At 45.3% G+C, this 14,545-nt stretch overlaps 1 protein-coding gene across 1 annotated transcript; it reads right to left on the reverse strand.

Moving 5' to 3' along the window:
- Positions 1-13,201: 13,201 nt before the first annotated feature.
- LOC109704108 (histone H1-like) lies at positions 13,202-14,257 on the reverse strand. Its single transcript, XM_020224841.1, has 2 exons — positions 13,974-14,257; positions 13,202-13,868 (listed from the first exon to the last, which is right to left on the reverse strand). Exons 1-2 carry the CDS (start codon positions 14,178-14,180, stop codon positions 13,386-13,388), a joined length of 690 nt encoding a protein of 229 aa, XP_020080430.1. The 5' UTR covers positions 14,181-14,257; the 3' UTR covers positions 13,202-13,385.
- Between the last annotated feature and the right edge of the window lie 288 nt (positions 14,258-14,545).

The following is a 14,545-nucleotide window of genomic DNA, read 5'->3' on the forward strand; positions in this document are numbered from 1 at the left end:
GTTACAGTGTACATTTGGTTGGAAAGCCATTTGAATGGTTCCGGTGAGGTTCGGTGAAGCCCGGAAGCATTCGAGCGTTTCGGTGCGCGTAGGCGTGTAAACGGGACCCGTAAGGATACGTTGTGCCGCAAACTAAATCCGGCATTTGCGGGGACGAAAACATGATGTAAATACGGTCGAAATCATGTTTTAAGTGTCTCGGTTCGATTTGAGATGAATCGGAAGTCAAACGGGCGAAAACGGGCGAAAACGGAGCAAAATAGGCAAAAACTGAAAATTGCTGTTTTCTGGTCCATGGGGGACCGGTCCCTGCATGGGAGGACCGGTCCCCGTACGCGAAATTGCCCATTTTGGGCTGTTTGAGAGGTTGAGAGTTGAGGGGGCTTATTGCAATTGTTACACAAGTTGGAGACAAAGAGAGGTGATGGCCCTCTCTCTTTCTCATTCTCCCTCAACCGTAGCCCTCTCTCTCTCTCTAAAACTCTCTCTTTCTCTCTCTAAGAAGTGGAGCAAGAAGGTGGAGATGGAGGAGAAAGCTTGAAGAAGTGGGTTTCATCTTCTTCTTCTTCCTCTTTAGGCCATTGGAGCAAGCTCTAAGGTAAGCTTTTGATGCTCAACAATGGTAGCTTTCTATAGTTTGGGTTTTGAACTATAAGAATGGGTTTAGAGGTATTCTAGCATGCTAATTAGAGGTTTGATGCTTGAATCCTAAGCTTTAATGGTGGATTTAGCCTAGTTGTAAACCTAGGGCTTAAAGTGGGTTTCTTGGTAGATCATGGGTTTTGATCTCTAGAAATGGTGTTTTTGGAATCCTAGGATGCTAATGAGATGTTTATTACCTAAATCTTTGGTTGATTTGGAGTATTTAGTGGTAATGGCATCTAGGGCTTCAAAAAATGGGGGTTTTGTAAATAGTTGGGTTTGATCTCTTTTAACCCTCTGTAAACCTAATTGATAGGTCACTGAACGCGTGGAAAGCGACGGTTCGTCGATTCATCGAGCGGGTGCGACATTCCGACTAAAACAAGTGTTCGTGGGTTCGTATTGACCCGAGGAGCCGAGGCGGCTTCCATAAATCGTGGGATCGCATCCCGAGCATCATAACGAAGAACCGAAGACCTTTAATTTACGGATCGCAAATCGGTGGTCATTTGACGGTCGCGTGTGAGTGGGGTCGAGCCGTGCGGCGTGCGTCGCGGAAGGCCGATTGCGAGTGACGACGAGCAATCGAAACGCGATAAAAGGTGGGTGGTGACCATCCCGAAGCAACTGGGCCCCCTTCTATGTCTTTCTACATTTTGATTCTTGCATCTTGTATTATTGGATTATAGGATGATTGTGCATTGCCTTTCCTTATGCTTTCCTTGATGATATCGTAGCATGTACTAGATACTTGATATAGTGGATTGATAAGGATTGGGTCGAGACTTGTGAATCCTATAGTGTAGAGAAAAAGATGGGCTCAATGGTTGGTTTAATGTTAAACAAAGAACGAGTGGCATCTAGTCGATAGTAAACAATGAACGAGTGGCAATCTAGTTGATAGTGCGTAAGAAAACAAGTGATACATGTCAAACTTAGTGTATACGACACCTATGGACTATATGATGATAGTAACCCTAGAGGATAGGGTACCCTCGAGTGGAGAGGATTGGATCATACTCACGGTCTGTTTTTAACTTGTGATGGAAGCCCCACACAAGAAGTGCGCTCCGGTGTTGGTCACGTGGGATGGCCTATTTTGGGTCCCAAGGGATGGCCTATTTGGGGTCCCGGCAGACGGCCTCGGTTCGTAGTGCGAGTTGACCCTCCCTACCTTCGAGATGGCTAGTGAGCAGTAGGCAAGCCTTCAGGGAAGCCACGAGATTAAGAAACAAGTAAATGAGATTGATGAACAAGTACATAGCTTTACTTTTTGGACATGATGACAGGTTAGCTGCTTACCATTTCATTGTACATGCATTCATATGTTTATGATTCGGGCATAGTAGCATAGCTTTACTATCCTGTCTTACAGCTTTGCTTATTATCTATCTATCTATCTAGTTATCTACTTGTGCCTACTTAGACCTAGTGGGGAGACCGGCGGAGCCGGCGGCCGAACCCACTGGGAACTAAGGAAGTTAGTTCTCACCCCCCATTTTACTACAGGGCCGAGCGCGAGTTCACGCGGCAAGGATCGCGGTAAGGGCCTGGCGCCCTAGTTGCATTAGTTTACTTTCCTATTTCTGCATTAGAGTCACCTTTATATGCATTGAGAGTAGATGATGTATAGGATGTGAGATATTCTGGAATGAATGTAAGCTAATGTTTATATTTTGGAAGATGTAAGCTTTATATTATGTTTAGAAGCTTAATGTATAATCAAGTTGTATTATAAAGGCTGAATGAATGTAATAGATAGATGTTCCTCTCTTTATCATTACTTGTATATATCTTATACTTGTATCTTGCTCTTAGTTTTTTAGCATTGATTGTGCTCTCCTCGTACTTGTTGAGTGATCATGTATGTATTCAAGTGATTTCCTGGGAACTTGTTGTACATGATCTCGCTATTGGCCTTGGGCGGACAGGGGAGGTGCTGTCCGTTCGGCGTCTGTTCGACGCGCCCGAACTGGACCAAATTGGTATCGGTTTCGGGGCGTGACATAAGCTCTTTGCTCATTAATGGTAGATCATTAATGGTTGGTTTAAATACTCTAAGAATGAGTTTAGATGAATCCTAGGATGCTAATTAGATGGATTATGCTTAAATCCAAAGCTTTAATGGTGGATTTTTACCTAGTTGCAACCTAGGGCTCCAAAATAGGGTTTTGGGAAATCTAGGGTTTTGATCTAAATTGAATGGTTGTAAACCTAATTGCTAGGTATTCTGACGTGTTGGCGAAGTCGGTTCGGCGATTCGTCGAGCTGATGCAAAGATATTGTAGAAAGAAACCTTCAGACATTCGTTGCCGCCTGGAGGGCCGAGGTGGCGTCCATAAATCGCGGGATCGGATTCCGAGCATCGTAACAAGAAACCGAAGACCTTTAATTTTTGGATCGCGGATCGGAGGTCGTTCGGTGGTCGCGCGTGAATTGGGTCGAGCCGAGCGGCGCAAGCTGTAGGTCGATTGCGAGTGACGACGAGTAATCGGAACACTATAAAAAATGGGTGGTGACCATCCCGAAGCAGTTGAACCGCTCCCTTTGTCTAAGTATTATGGTTGATCAATTATGTATATTGAGCATGATACATTATCGGGTGCTTAATTAGTTGTTATATATTCTTGCATGCTAGAGGTAGTGTATTACTTGTTTAACACTTGAGCCTTGTATGCATGAGATTTAGATATGTTGATTGGTAACTCTATAATGAGATGATAAATGTTGATTGGATCCTAGTTAGACGAAAACCTGTTGGATGTGTAATTAGTGTATTGGGAAGACTTAAACAAGAACGAATGGCATTTGGACTAGTGTAACTATTATGCATAATAGGGTATTAAATAGTCGCATTTTCATTCTTGCATGATCCTTAGTAGTGTAGCAACATGAGTTTGGCACTTGACTTAGGATGCATGAGAATAGGGGAATTGTGACCTAGAACCCTATAGTGGTAAAGTAAAGGTGAACTTAACCTTGTGTTGACGAGAACCAAAGAACGAGTGGCATCTAGAAAAATAAATAACTTGACGAGTGGCATGATAAGTAGAGTAAAATGGAAACACTTATTGCGTGTTGAACTTAGGGATAAACTAGCTCCCAAGTGATGTTGACTAGAGTGGTAGGGTATCCTCAGTAACGAGGATTTGATCATACTCATATGTCCGTTCAAAGCTTGGGGTGGTCGCTCCACACAAGCAGTGCACTCCGGAGTTGTCATACGATAGGGATAGCCTTTTGGGTCCCGCAGACGGTCTTGGGCGAGTGAGCTGATCCTCCCCAGGTGAGTCGGGTGAGTGAGCTGATCCTTACCTGTGAGATAGAGATTGAGTTGTAGCACCTAGGTTGTGAGTCGGGCAAGTGAGCAGATCCTCCCCGTAGATAGTAGATTGTAAGTTGGGCGAGTGAGCGGATCCTCCCCGTAGAGAGTAGGTTGTGAGTCGGGTGAGTGAGCTGATCCTTACCTGTGAGATAGAGATTGGGTTGTGTTACCTATGTGAGTCGGGCGAGTGAGCGGATCCTCCTCGTAGAGAGTAGATTGTGAGTCGGGCGAGTGAGCGAATCCTCCCCGTAGAGAGTAGATTGTGAGTCGGGCGAGTGAGCGGATCCTCCCCGTAGAGAGTAGGTTGTGAGTCGGGCGAGTGAGCAAATCCTCCCCGTAGAGAGTAGATTGTGAGTCGGGCGAGTGAGCGGATCCTCCCCGTAGAGAGTATGTAACGACCCAGCCCACTAGCAACAATAACTCGTTGGGCCCAAACACTAGCCCAAAATGCTTAAGCTCAGTTATTATTAATAGTGTCTAAGTCTCTTATAAACCCAATGACAACCCCATTCCCATCTGATGTGGGACTATTGGGGTGTCACAGACTCCCCCCGTTAAGGACCTGACGTCCTCGTCAGTCCAATCACAAACAGCCCAAGATCACCAGGCGATGTGAGACTTGTCTCGCTAGCCTTTGTCATTCCGACCCTAACTTAGCCTGTCAATCACCGACCCTGACTTAGTTTGTCATTCCGACCCTGGCTCAGCCAAGAATCATCTCACACTTCCGGCTGGTGAACTGGCTCTGATACCAAATGTAACGACCCATCCCACTAGCAACAATAACTCGTTGGGCCCAAACACCGGACCAAAATGCTTAAGCTCAGTTATTATTACTAGTGTCTGAGTCTCTTATAAACCCAATGACAACCCCATTTCCATCCGATGTGGGACTATTGGGGTGTCACAGAGTAGGTTGTGAGTCGGGCAAGTGAGCGGATCCTCCCCGTAGAGAGTAGATTGTGAGTCGGGCGAGTGAGCCGATCCTCCCCGTAAAGAGTAGGTTGTGAGTCGGGCGAGTGAGCAGATCCTCCCCGTAGAGAGAGTGTGTGTGTGTTGTGGGTCGGGTGAGTGAGCGGATCCTCACCAGTGTGATTAAGTAGATGTGGCACCTATAAGGGGGCCGTGAGATTGAGACGTGAGATAGAAGGCGAGCCCACTGGTTAGCCCAAGTGATTGGGTGATTTAATGAATAGCATCGTCGTTGGACATAGTAGCATAGTAGCTAGCCTTTACTATGTAGTGCATGCATTCATTATATTGGATTAAGGCATGGTAGAGTACCTGCACTTTTCTTATTGTTATCGCTTTCAAGTTATTTATCTATCATCTGCCTATGCCTGCTTAGACCTAGTGGGGAGATCGGCGGAGTCGGCGGCCGAACCCACTGGGAACTATTCGTAGTTCTCACCCCACTTTGTTGCAGGGCCGAGTATGAGCGCGCCGGCCGAGGATCGTGGTAAGGGCTTAACGCCCTAGCTTAGTAGTAGCTTTTCCTACTTGCATTTAGAGTACCCTCGTGTACACAGATGATCATGTATATTTTGGGATGTATTTTGGAGAGTACTTATGCATGTGAGATGAATATGTATCTAAATGTGGAGGTGAATTTGTATAATATTTTGGGAAATGTAAATGTAAAGTTAATCAAATGTATTAAAGTTGAATGGATGTAATAGTTTAATATCTCTCTTTTATTCACTTGTATATGCTCTACTTGTGATGCTTGCTCTTGGTTGTTCAGCACTGGTTGTGCTCTTGCTTTTGTTGCTCAATTGTGTATGTATTCAAGTTATTTTTCTGGGCACTTGTTGTACACGATCGCGTTGTTTAGTCTTGGGCGGACAGGGGAGGTGCTGTCCGTCCAGCGTCTGTTCGACGCGCCCGAGCCGGACCAAATTTGTGACGCCCCAGCTTCCGAGGGGTCACCCATCCTAGGATTACTCCCGCCCTAGCACGCTTAACTCTCTTAACCTCTTGGGCCTTGCCACCACCAAAAATGCTTAAGCCGGGTTAAGAGTTTAGCCATATTATATCTCATATATATGACTATATGGGGTCTCACAATCTCCCCTCCTTTAAGCCCTGACGTCCTCGTCAGGCTCAGACTCACAAGTACCAGGCGATGTGAGACTCGTCTCGCTAGCCCGTCATCCAAACCCTGGCTCAGCCGAGACTCATCTCACACTTCCGGCTGGTAATTGGCTCTGATACCAACTGTGACGCCCCAGCTTCCCAGGGGTCACCCATCCTAGGATTACTACCGTCCTAGCACGCTTAACTCTCTTAACCTCTTGGGCCTTGCCACCACCCAAAATGCTTAAGCCGGGTTAAGAGTTTAGCCATATTATATCTCATATATATGACTATATGGGGTCTCACAAAATTGGTAGCGGCTCGGGGCGTGATAGATAATATGGTATCAGAGCAAGTTAAGAGCAAATAAAGAGAGTCTAGGACTGACCTAGGAGACCCTAGGATGGTAAACCGTAAGGTTATAGGTGCGTGAGTGGAACGTGAACCTATACGATGGCAGAAGTTGAATTGATTGGGTCAGTTTTGTAAACCTCAAAGACGGATATTAGAGGTAGATTCAAGGTGTGGTGTATTCTCAGCCAAGTGTGTTCATGTTGGCCCGCGGCAACATGAAACCGATTGATGAGAATAGACGCCCTTGCGTGACTTTCGCCTGATTGACTTTCGAGTCGGTGTTGGTTGTTATGTGCTTGACCTAGAGGGTCAAGACTGATCGTGTTGTCGTAGTTCGGGAAACGATGGCACCGCGCAGGCGATCTTCGCCTAGATCGGCGCGGGATAGGACAAGTGATGTCCTTGAGCAGTCCAGGCGAGCGGAGACTTGGAACTTCGCGAGCAGTTGGCTACACTCGTTAGAGTGATGAGGATATGGCGACCGAAGGATCCGCGATGTGTGCCGAGTGGCCATGAGGACGCGACCCAGGTCGAGGAGCATTGCATGCATTGTTATGATCTGTTGCTACTATTTATGCATCAGTATAGTAGGGACCAGTGGACGGGTAGGTGAAGATACCTGGGCATGCTTGCGTGTGAGAGTGTAGCGCCTGCTGGAGCAGGTAGAGAGCTAGATGGCACTAGCAAATTGCTAGTGGTGGTTCTTGGACAAAAGATGAGACTTGTGGTAGAGAGGAAATGGTGAAGCGACTCACAAGGCAATGTGATCAGTAGATTGCTAGAGTGAGTTGATATTGGCCGTGGCAATTGGAAGAGAAAGCAAAGTGGTCTCTAGGAGACACTTGGATACTGGATAGCCACGAGGAGTCGAGGATAGTGCTCTCAAGTGGATTGAGATTCGAGATATGCCAAAGTGTGCAATCTCGCAATAGAGAAAAGATCCGAATGTGATGGTAGCACTCGCGATTGAACGATGCCCCAATGATATTGCTTCTAGGCAATGCCGGTGATCGAATCGGAGTGTGTTCCCCGATTAGGAGAGTAGTGCAAGGAGAGATAATGCACTTTCGATGTTACACTTAGCAAATGTAAATGAACTTGGTCTCACCTCCTCCGTAGTGGGCCTTTGGATAGTTGCGATGAGTGAAATGCCACCCCGGAGTATAAAAGTGCATTGGAACCCTCGATTACTTAATAAGTTGAGTTGAGGTGTGTGTTAGATTTGAGGTGCTTAGTTTCGAGAACGAAACTCCTTTTAACGAGGGGAGGATGTAAGGTACCGGACTTCTAAGATCATGAAGTTACGGTGTACATTTGGTTGGAGAGCCATTAGAATGGTTTCGGTGAAGTTCCGGTTAAGTCCGGAAGCATTTCGACGTTTCAGTGCGTGTAGGCGCAAAAAGGGATCCGAAAGGCTATATTGGGTCGTGAACTAAATCCGGCGTTAGCGTGGATGAAAAGATGATGAAAACACGCTCGAAAATATGTTTGGAGAGTCTCGGTTCAATTTGAAAAGAATCGGAGGCCAAACGAGCGAAAACTAGCGAAAACGGAGAAGAAACGGTGAAAAAGCTGAAAATTTGGCTGTCCTAAAATGCTGGAATTCTGGACCTACGGGAACCGGTCCCTCAAGTCCAAGGAGCGGTCCCCTATACAAAAAAATGCCCCGCAAGGGCAGTGCACTAAATGCATTGTTGAGGGATTTTTATGCAATTTTGCACTTATGAAAGTGCATAGAAGGGGGGGATTTGGGTCTTTCTCTCTTCTCCCTCATTTTTCAACCCTAAACTCTCCCCCTCTCTCTCTAGAAAGAAAAAAAGGAGAAGAGGAAGAAGACGAAGAAGAAGAAGTTGGTGGAGAAGAAGATCAAGAAGAGGAGCTCCATTCTCTTCATCTTCTTCCTCGAGTGGGAGCAAGCTTTTGAAGGTAAGCTCTTTGCTCATTAATGGTGGATCTTTAATGGTTGGTTTAAATACTCTAAGAATGAATTTAGATGATTCCTACAATACTAATTAGACGGATTATGCTTAAATCCAAAGCTTTAATGGTGGATTTTTACCTAGTCGCAACCTAGGGTTCCAAAATGGAGTTTTGGAAAATCTAGGGTTTTGATCTAAATTGAGTGGTTGTAAACCTAATTACTAGGTGTTCTGACGTGTTGGCGAAGTCGGTTCGGCGATTCGGAGGTCGTTCGGTGGTCGCGCGTGAATTGGGTCTAGCTGAGCGGCGTGCGCCGCGGAAGGCCGATTGCGAGTGACGACGAGCAATCGAAACGCTATAAAAAGTGGGTGGTGACCATCCCGAAGCAGTTGAACTGCTCCCTATGTCTAAGTATTATGGTTGATCAATTATGCATATTGAGTATGATGCATTATAGGGTGCTTAATTAGTTGTTATATATTCTTGCATGCTAGAGATAGTGTTGTATTACTTGTTTAACACTTGAGCCTTGTATGCATGAGATTGAGATATGTTGATTGGTAACCCTATAATGAGATTATAAATATTGATTGGATCCTTGGTAGACGAAAACCTGTTGGATGTGTAATTAGTGTATTGGGAAGACTTAAACAAGAACGAATGGCATTTGGACTAGTGTAACTATTATGCATAATAGGGTATTAAATAGTCGCATTTTCATTCTTGCATGATCCTTAGTAGTGTAGCAACATGAGTTTGGCACTTGACTTAGGATGCATGAGAATAGGGAAATTGTGACCTAGAACCCTATAGTAGTAAAGTAAAGGATGAACTTAACCTTGTGTTGACGAGAACCAAAGAACGAGTAGCATCTAGAAAAATAAATAACTTGACGAGTGGCATAATAAGTAGAGTAAAATGGAAACACTTATTGTGTGTTGAACTTAGGGATGAACTAGCTCCCAAGTGATGTTGACTAGTGTCACGCCCGGGTACCAGCGGAAGCATATCCGGTACGTGCACAGACCCGCCATATACCTGCAGTATATAAGGCGTCTACAAGCAANCGTGAGCCGCTTACCTCGCCAAGCCTCCAACCAGTAGCTCGCTGGTCCAGAGCTGCGAAAAGACTTCCAAAGTACTCTCTCACACGTTCACAAGGGCTCCGCGACGCTCGCAAACAGCGAAGAACGCACGCGGTGACGAAAACGAGCGAAATCGGCGAATTCAAAGTAGAGAGAGAAAAACCCTAGAGAGAGAGAGAGAGAAAGGGAAAAGAAGCCTTCTCAGAACTCTTGCACACTCCACTGAAGTCCCAGAGTCGTGCTGGGATCAAATAGGTAAGTATCAAATGTGAAATTACCAAAATACCCAAGCTGCAACGAATCTGCCAGCTTGTACCGGTGCAAGGTGATGGCTGTACCGGTACAACAAGCAGAAAATTGCTGATTTTCGCAGATCAATGCACTTCCTCACTTTTAGCATTCCAATCATCCTCTAACTTATCCAAAAACTTGTTCTAACCTTTTAGAACATGTAGGAGTGATCCACACACCATTCCACTTACTCGAACTCCGCAATTTGCAAAAGTTCAGTGTATTACAACTAGAGTGGTAGGGTATCCTCAGTGACGAGGATTTGATCATACTCATATGTCAGTTCAAAGCTTGGGGTCGTCGCTCCACACAAGCAGTGCACTCCAGAGTTGTCACACGATAGGGATAGCCTTTTTGGTCCCGCAAACGGTCTTGGGCGAGTGAGCTGATCCTCCCCAGGTGAGTCGGGTGAGTGAGCTGATCCTCACCTGTGAGATAGAGATTGAGTTGTAGCACCTAGATTGTGAGTCGGGCGAGTGAGCCGATCCTCTCCGTAGAGAGTAGATTGTGAGTCGGGCGAGTGAGCGGATCCTTCCCGTAGAGAGTAGATTGTGAGTCGAGCGAGTGAGCGGATCCTCCCCGTAGAGAGTAGGTTGTGAGTCGGGTGAGTGAGCTGATCCTGACCTGTGAGATAGAGATTGGGTTGTGTTACCTATATGAGTCGGCCGAGTGAGCGGATCCTCCCCGTAGAGAGTAGATTGTGAGTCGGGCGAGTGAGCGGATCCTCCCCGTAAAGAGTAGATTGTGAGTCGAGCGAGTGAGCGGATCCTCCCCGTAGAGAGTAGGTTGTGAGTCGGGCGAGTAAGTGGATCCTCCACGTGGAGAGTGTGTGTGTGTTTGGGTCGGGTGAGTGAGCGGATCCTCACCAGTGTGATCGAGTAGATGTGGCACCTATAAGGGGGCCATGAGATTGAGACGTGAGATAGAAGGCGAGCCCACGGGTTAGCCAAATGATTGGGTGATTTAATGAATAGCATCGTCTTTGGACATAATAGCATAGTAGCTAGCCTTTACTATGTAGTGCATGCATTCATTATATTGGATTAAGGCATGGTAGAGTACCTGCACTTTTCTTATTGTTATCGCTTTCAAGTTATCTATCTATTTATCTGCCTATACCTGCTTAGACCTAGTGGGGAGATCGGCGGAGTCGGCGGCCGAACCCACTGGGAACTATTCGTAGTTCTCTCCCCACTTTGTTGCAGGGCCGAGTACAAGCGCGCCGGCCGAGGATCCTGGTAAGGGCTTAGCGCCCTTGCTTAGTAGTAGCTTTTCCTACTTGCATTTAGAGTACCCTCGTGTACACAGATGATCATGTATATTTTGGGATGTATTTTGGAGAGTACTTATGCATGTGAGATGAATATGTATCTAAATGTGGAGGTGAACTTGTATCATATTTTGGGAGATGTAAATGTAAAGTTAATCAATTGTATTAAAGTTAAATGGATGTAATAGTTTAGTATCTCTCTTTTATTCACTTGTATATGCTCTACTTGTGATGCTTGCTCTTGGTTGTTCAGCACTAGTTGTGCTCTTGCTTTTGTTGCTCGATTGTGTATGTATTCAAGTTGTTTTCCTGGGCACTTGTTGTATACGATCGCGTTGTTTAGCCTTGGGCGGACAGGGGAGGTGCTGTCCGTCCGGCGTCTGTTCGACGCGCCCGAACCGGACCAAATTGGTAGCGGCTCGGGGCGTGACAGTGACAGTCGTGATAGCGGCCAATACTGCGTCTAGGCGAGCAGTACTTCGATGACTATTTTGTTCTTAAACTTGCAAGACTGTAGTCATTTGTCCAAGCGCTTGCATTAAACTCGACTCTTGATGAGCCGATTGTCCACTAGTTTCAATCCCAACCGGCAGTACAACCTGATGCTCATTTACATTTTCGCTGCTGCTTGCTTGGTCATTCCCTGAAGATCGAGGAACAACACAATTGCGGAGATTCATGGCGTTATCGTCGGCCATAATCTAAAATAAATGGATTTTTACCTAAATTGAGTCCCACTGGGCGTGCTAAAAATTGATGCGAGCCGATTTCTTCAACCGCTAACTCGGTCAAAACTCTCCTTCAGGATGCGCGCTAGGAGGCAGAGTGGCTACCGTTAATAGTCCTCGAAGTTTTCGCCCACTATCGAATCAAGCGATTCGATTGATGTGGAATCAAATCAATCGAGTTTCATATCACACAGTAATTTCGGTTTGGCTGGATCAGCCAAGTCAGGGAACTGCATAGTATTTTCTGGTTTGGCTGAAAAGCCGAGATACTTATATACTGCTTAAAATTGAAAAATGTTTACAGAAGGTGTGCCGCTATAGCGTACAATCTCAAAGAAAAATCTAATCTACAAACTGCTCCTAGAAAAAACAATAAATGCGGAAAAAGTAAAAGGATTATATGTAGACTACTCTTAGAAAGCAGAAAATGTAAGGAAAATAGAAATTGGTCTTCTTGTTCACAGGAAAAAAAGACCCCCTTGTCAAGCGTCTCTTATCTATTTATAATCCCGCCCGTTGTTATTCAGTTATTCTCATAATCGGACACATTCCTGATTTCGTGGGCCACTACTAGCCGATCTCAACCGCATAAGCCTTAACTACTTTTCGGTTTTCAGTGTGTTCTTCTCTACTCTTGACATACCATATGTCGCTTATTCGTGGCCTCAAGGGCAATGCTTGAGCTATATCCTGGTTCACCAGGTGGCGCGATTTTTATGGCGCCAAATAGGACTTTAGAGGTTAAAAGATTTAAGCGTATTAGGATTAGAATAGTTCTAGCATGGATGACTCCATTTGAAAAATGGGATACCACAAATGGTATCGAATCCAATCACTAGCTAGAACTGTAGGATGACTCGACTGAGCTAGGATAACACAACGAGTAGAGTGCGACTTTCTAATTGACAACCATTGTGGATGGAGCATAATTCCCACAAAGTTGCTTAAGATTAGCGACTCTCTATCTAACAACCGTTGTAGTTGGAGCGTGGTTCCCCACAAAAGCAATTAAGATTAGCAAGACAAATCTTATATCATCTGGTACTTATAAGTGTGCTTAAAGAATTTTAAATAATTTTATATATAAAAATATAATAAAATTAAACATCTTAACATGACTACAATATTCTATATGATGTGTAGGCTCAAAAGATTAAAAAATTTAAGCATGTTACTATAAATTTTAGGATGGATGACTCCCGTTTTAACCCCAAAAGAAAAGACAAAGTTTAAGTTTATATGTTTAAATAATTAAGCTAAAAGAAAAAAAAAATACTTATATATGTTTTAAGTTTTTTCTAAATTTTTTAATTTGTAACTAAACCAAAATTTTAAATTTAAAGAGTTCCCAAATTAAAATTAAACTGCTTATGAGCAAAACTAAACAAAATCAAATCAAAATTACCGATTTAGTTTAATTTCGTGGGTTTTTCAGTTCACTACCCACCGGCCACCGCAAGTAGAAATGGCTATTGCTGAAGTTCGATAGAAACACATGGCCAGCCATAGCTACACAGACACTACACATTCAAAATTTTATTTATCGCATATATATACAAGGCAGAGGCATGAAAAAGAAAAGAAAAAGAAAAGAGAAAAGCAAAATATACACATAAGACTACCACAGAAACACTTCCACAACCAAAACCCCTCTCTTCTCCTCTCCATAACTTAATTACTAACACACATAATCATCAAGCACTAGCAACCTTCTTCGCCTTCTTCGCCACAGCACTGCCGCCACGGGACTTGATGGACTTGGGCTGCTTGGGCTTCGGCTTGGGCTTCAGCACTGCCGCCTTCTTCTTTGTCTTCTTCGCCGCCCTTGACGGCCTCAGCGACGCCCTCTTCTCGGCTCCGCCTGTAGCCAAAGCCGCCGCTTTTCTCTTACTACCACCACCACCACCACCACCACCAGCAGCAGCAGCCGCCGCCCTTCTAGGCTTTTTCGTCATCTGCTCGGCATTCTCCTCGCCCTTTTCAGCTTCTGCTAACTTGAACGAGGCCCTGACCTTGACGAGCTTCCCTTTGGCAGTAAAGTTCTTGAGCTGGACCGCAAGGACCTTCTTGTAGTTGGGAGGGAGCACTCCCCTGTGCCTCTCTTCAATATGCTTCGCTATAGCGTATGTGCTCGACCCGGTCTTGTCGTCGAGCGCTAAGATCGCGTCTTTGATCATCTAAACAACAAACCATACCAAAACCACACTTGAACCACGGCACGCATCGGAGTTGGGTACTCGAGAAATCAAAGGACTAAGCGAGTAAAAGATCGGATTTTTAACCTGGAAATAGGGAGGGTGAGAAGGAGTTGAAGATTTCTTTGGCTTCGGCTTCGGCCTCGGCTTCTTGGTCCGTGGCTTCTTCTCCTTCATCGGCTTCTCTTCCGCCGCGTTGGGCTCCGCCGGAGCGGCCTCGGCAGCGGCCGCGGCGGCGGCTGAGTCTCCGGAGACGGGCTCGGCGGCGGTCGCAGCTTCTTCGGTGGTCGACATGGTGAAGAAGAATTAGACAGGCCTTTTTTTTTCTTTCTTTCCTTTTCTCTCGGATCGTGCAAGGGGAAATGGGGATTTGGATTGCCTTTTATAGTGAGGGATGGGAATGGTAGAGAAGGAAAGAGTTAGAAAAGTTGTGGTTGGTTGGGATTGAAGCACACGGATCGGGGTACTTTTGTGAGCGCGATCTTGGCCGTCCATTTGTTCGGGGATGCGTCGGGAGTGACTTCGTGATTTCTTATTCGTCGGAGTGGACATTGGTGGTTTCATGGGCGGGTAGTGTTTTTGCGCGTGTTTTTGCTAGAACAAATGAAAGGACGAATGGAGATAGAAATTGTGGAAATTTTGATGGGATTTCGATCTGA

This window comes from Ananas comosus, unplaced genomic scaffold, assembly GCF_001540865.1.
Source record: "Ananas comosus cultivar F153 unplaced genomic scaffold, ASM154086v1, whole genome shotgun sequence".
Lineage (NCBI taxonomy): Eukaryota > Viridiplantae > Streptophyta > Magnoliopsida > Poales > Bromeliaceae > Ananas > Ananas comosus.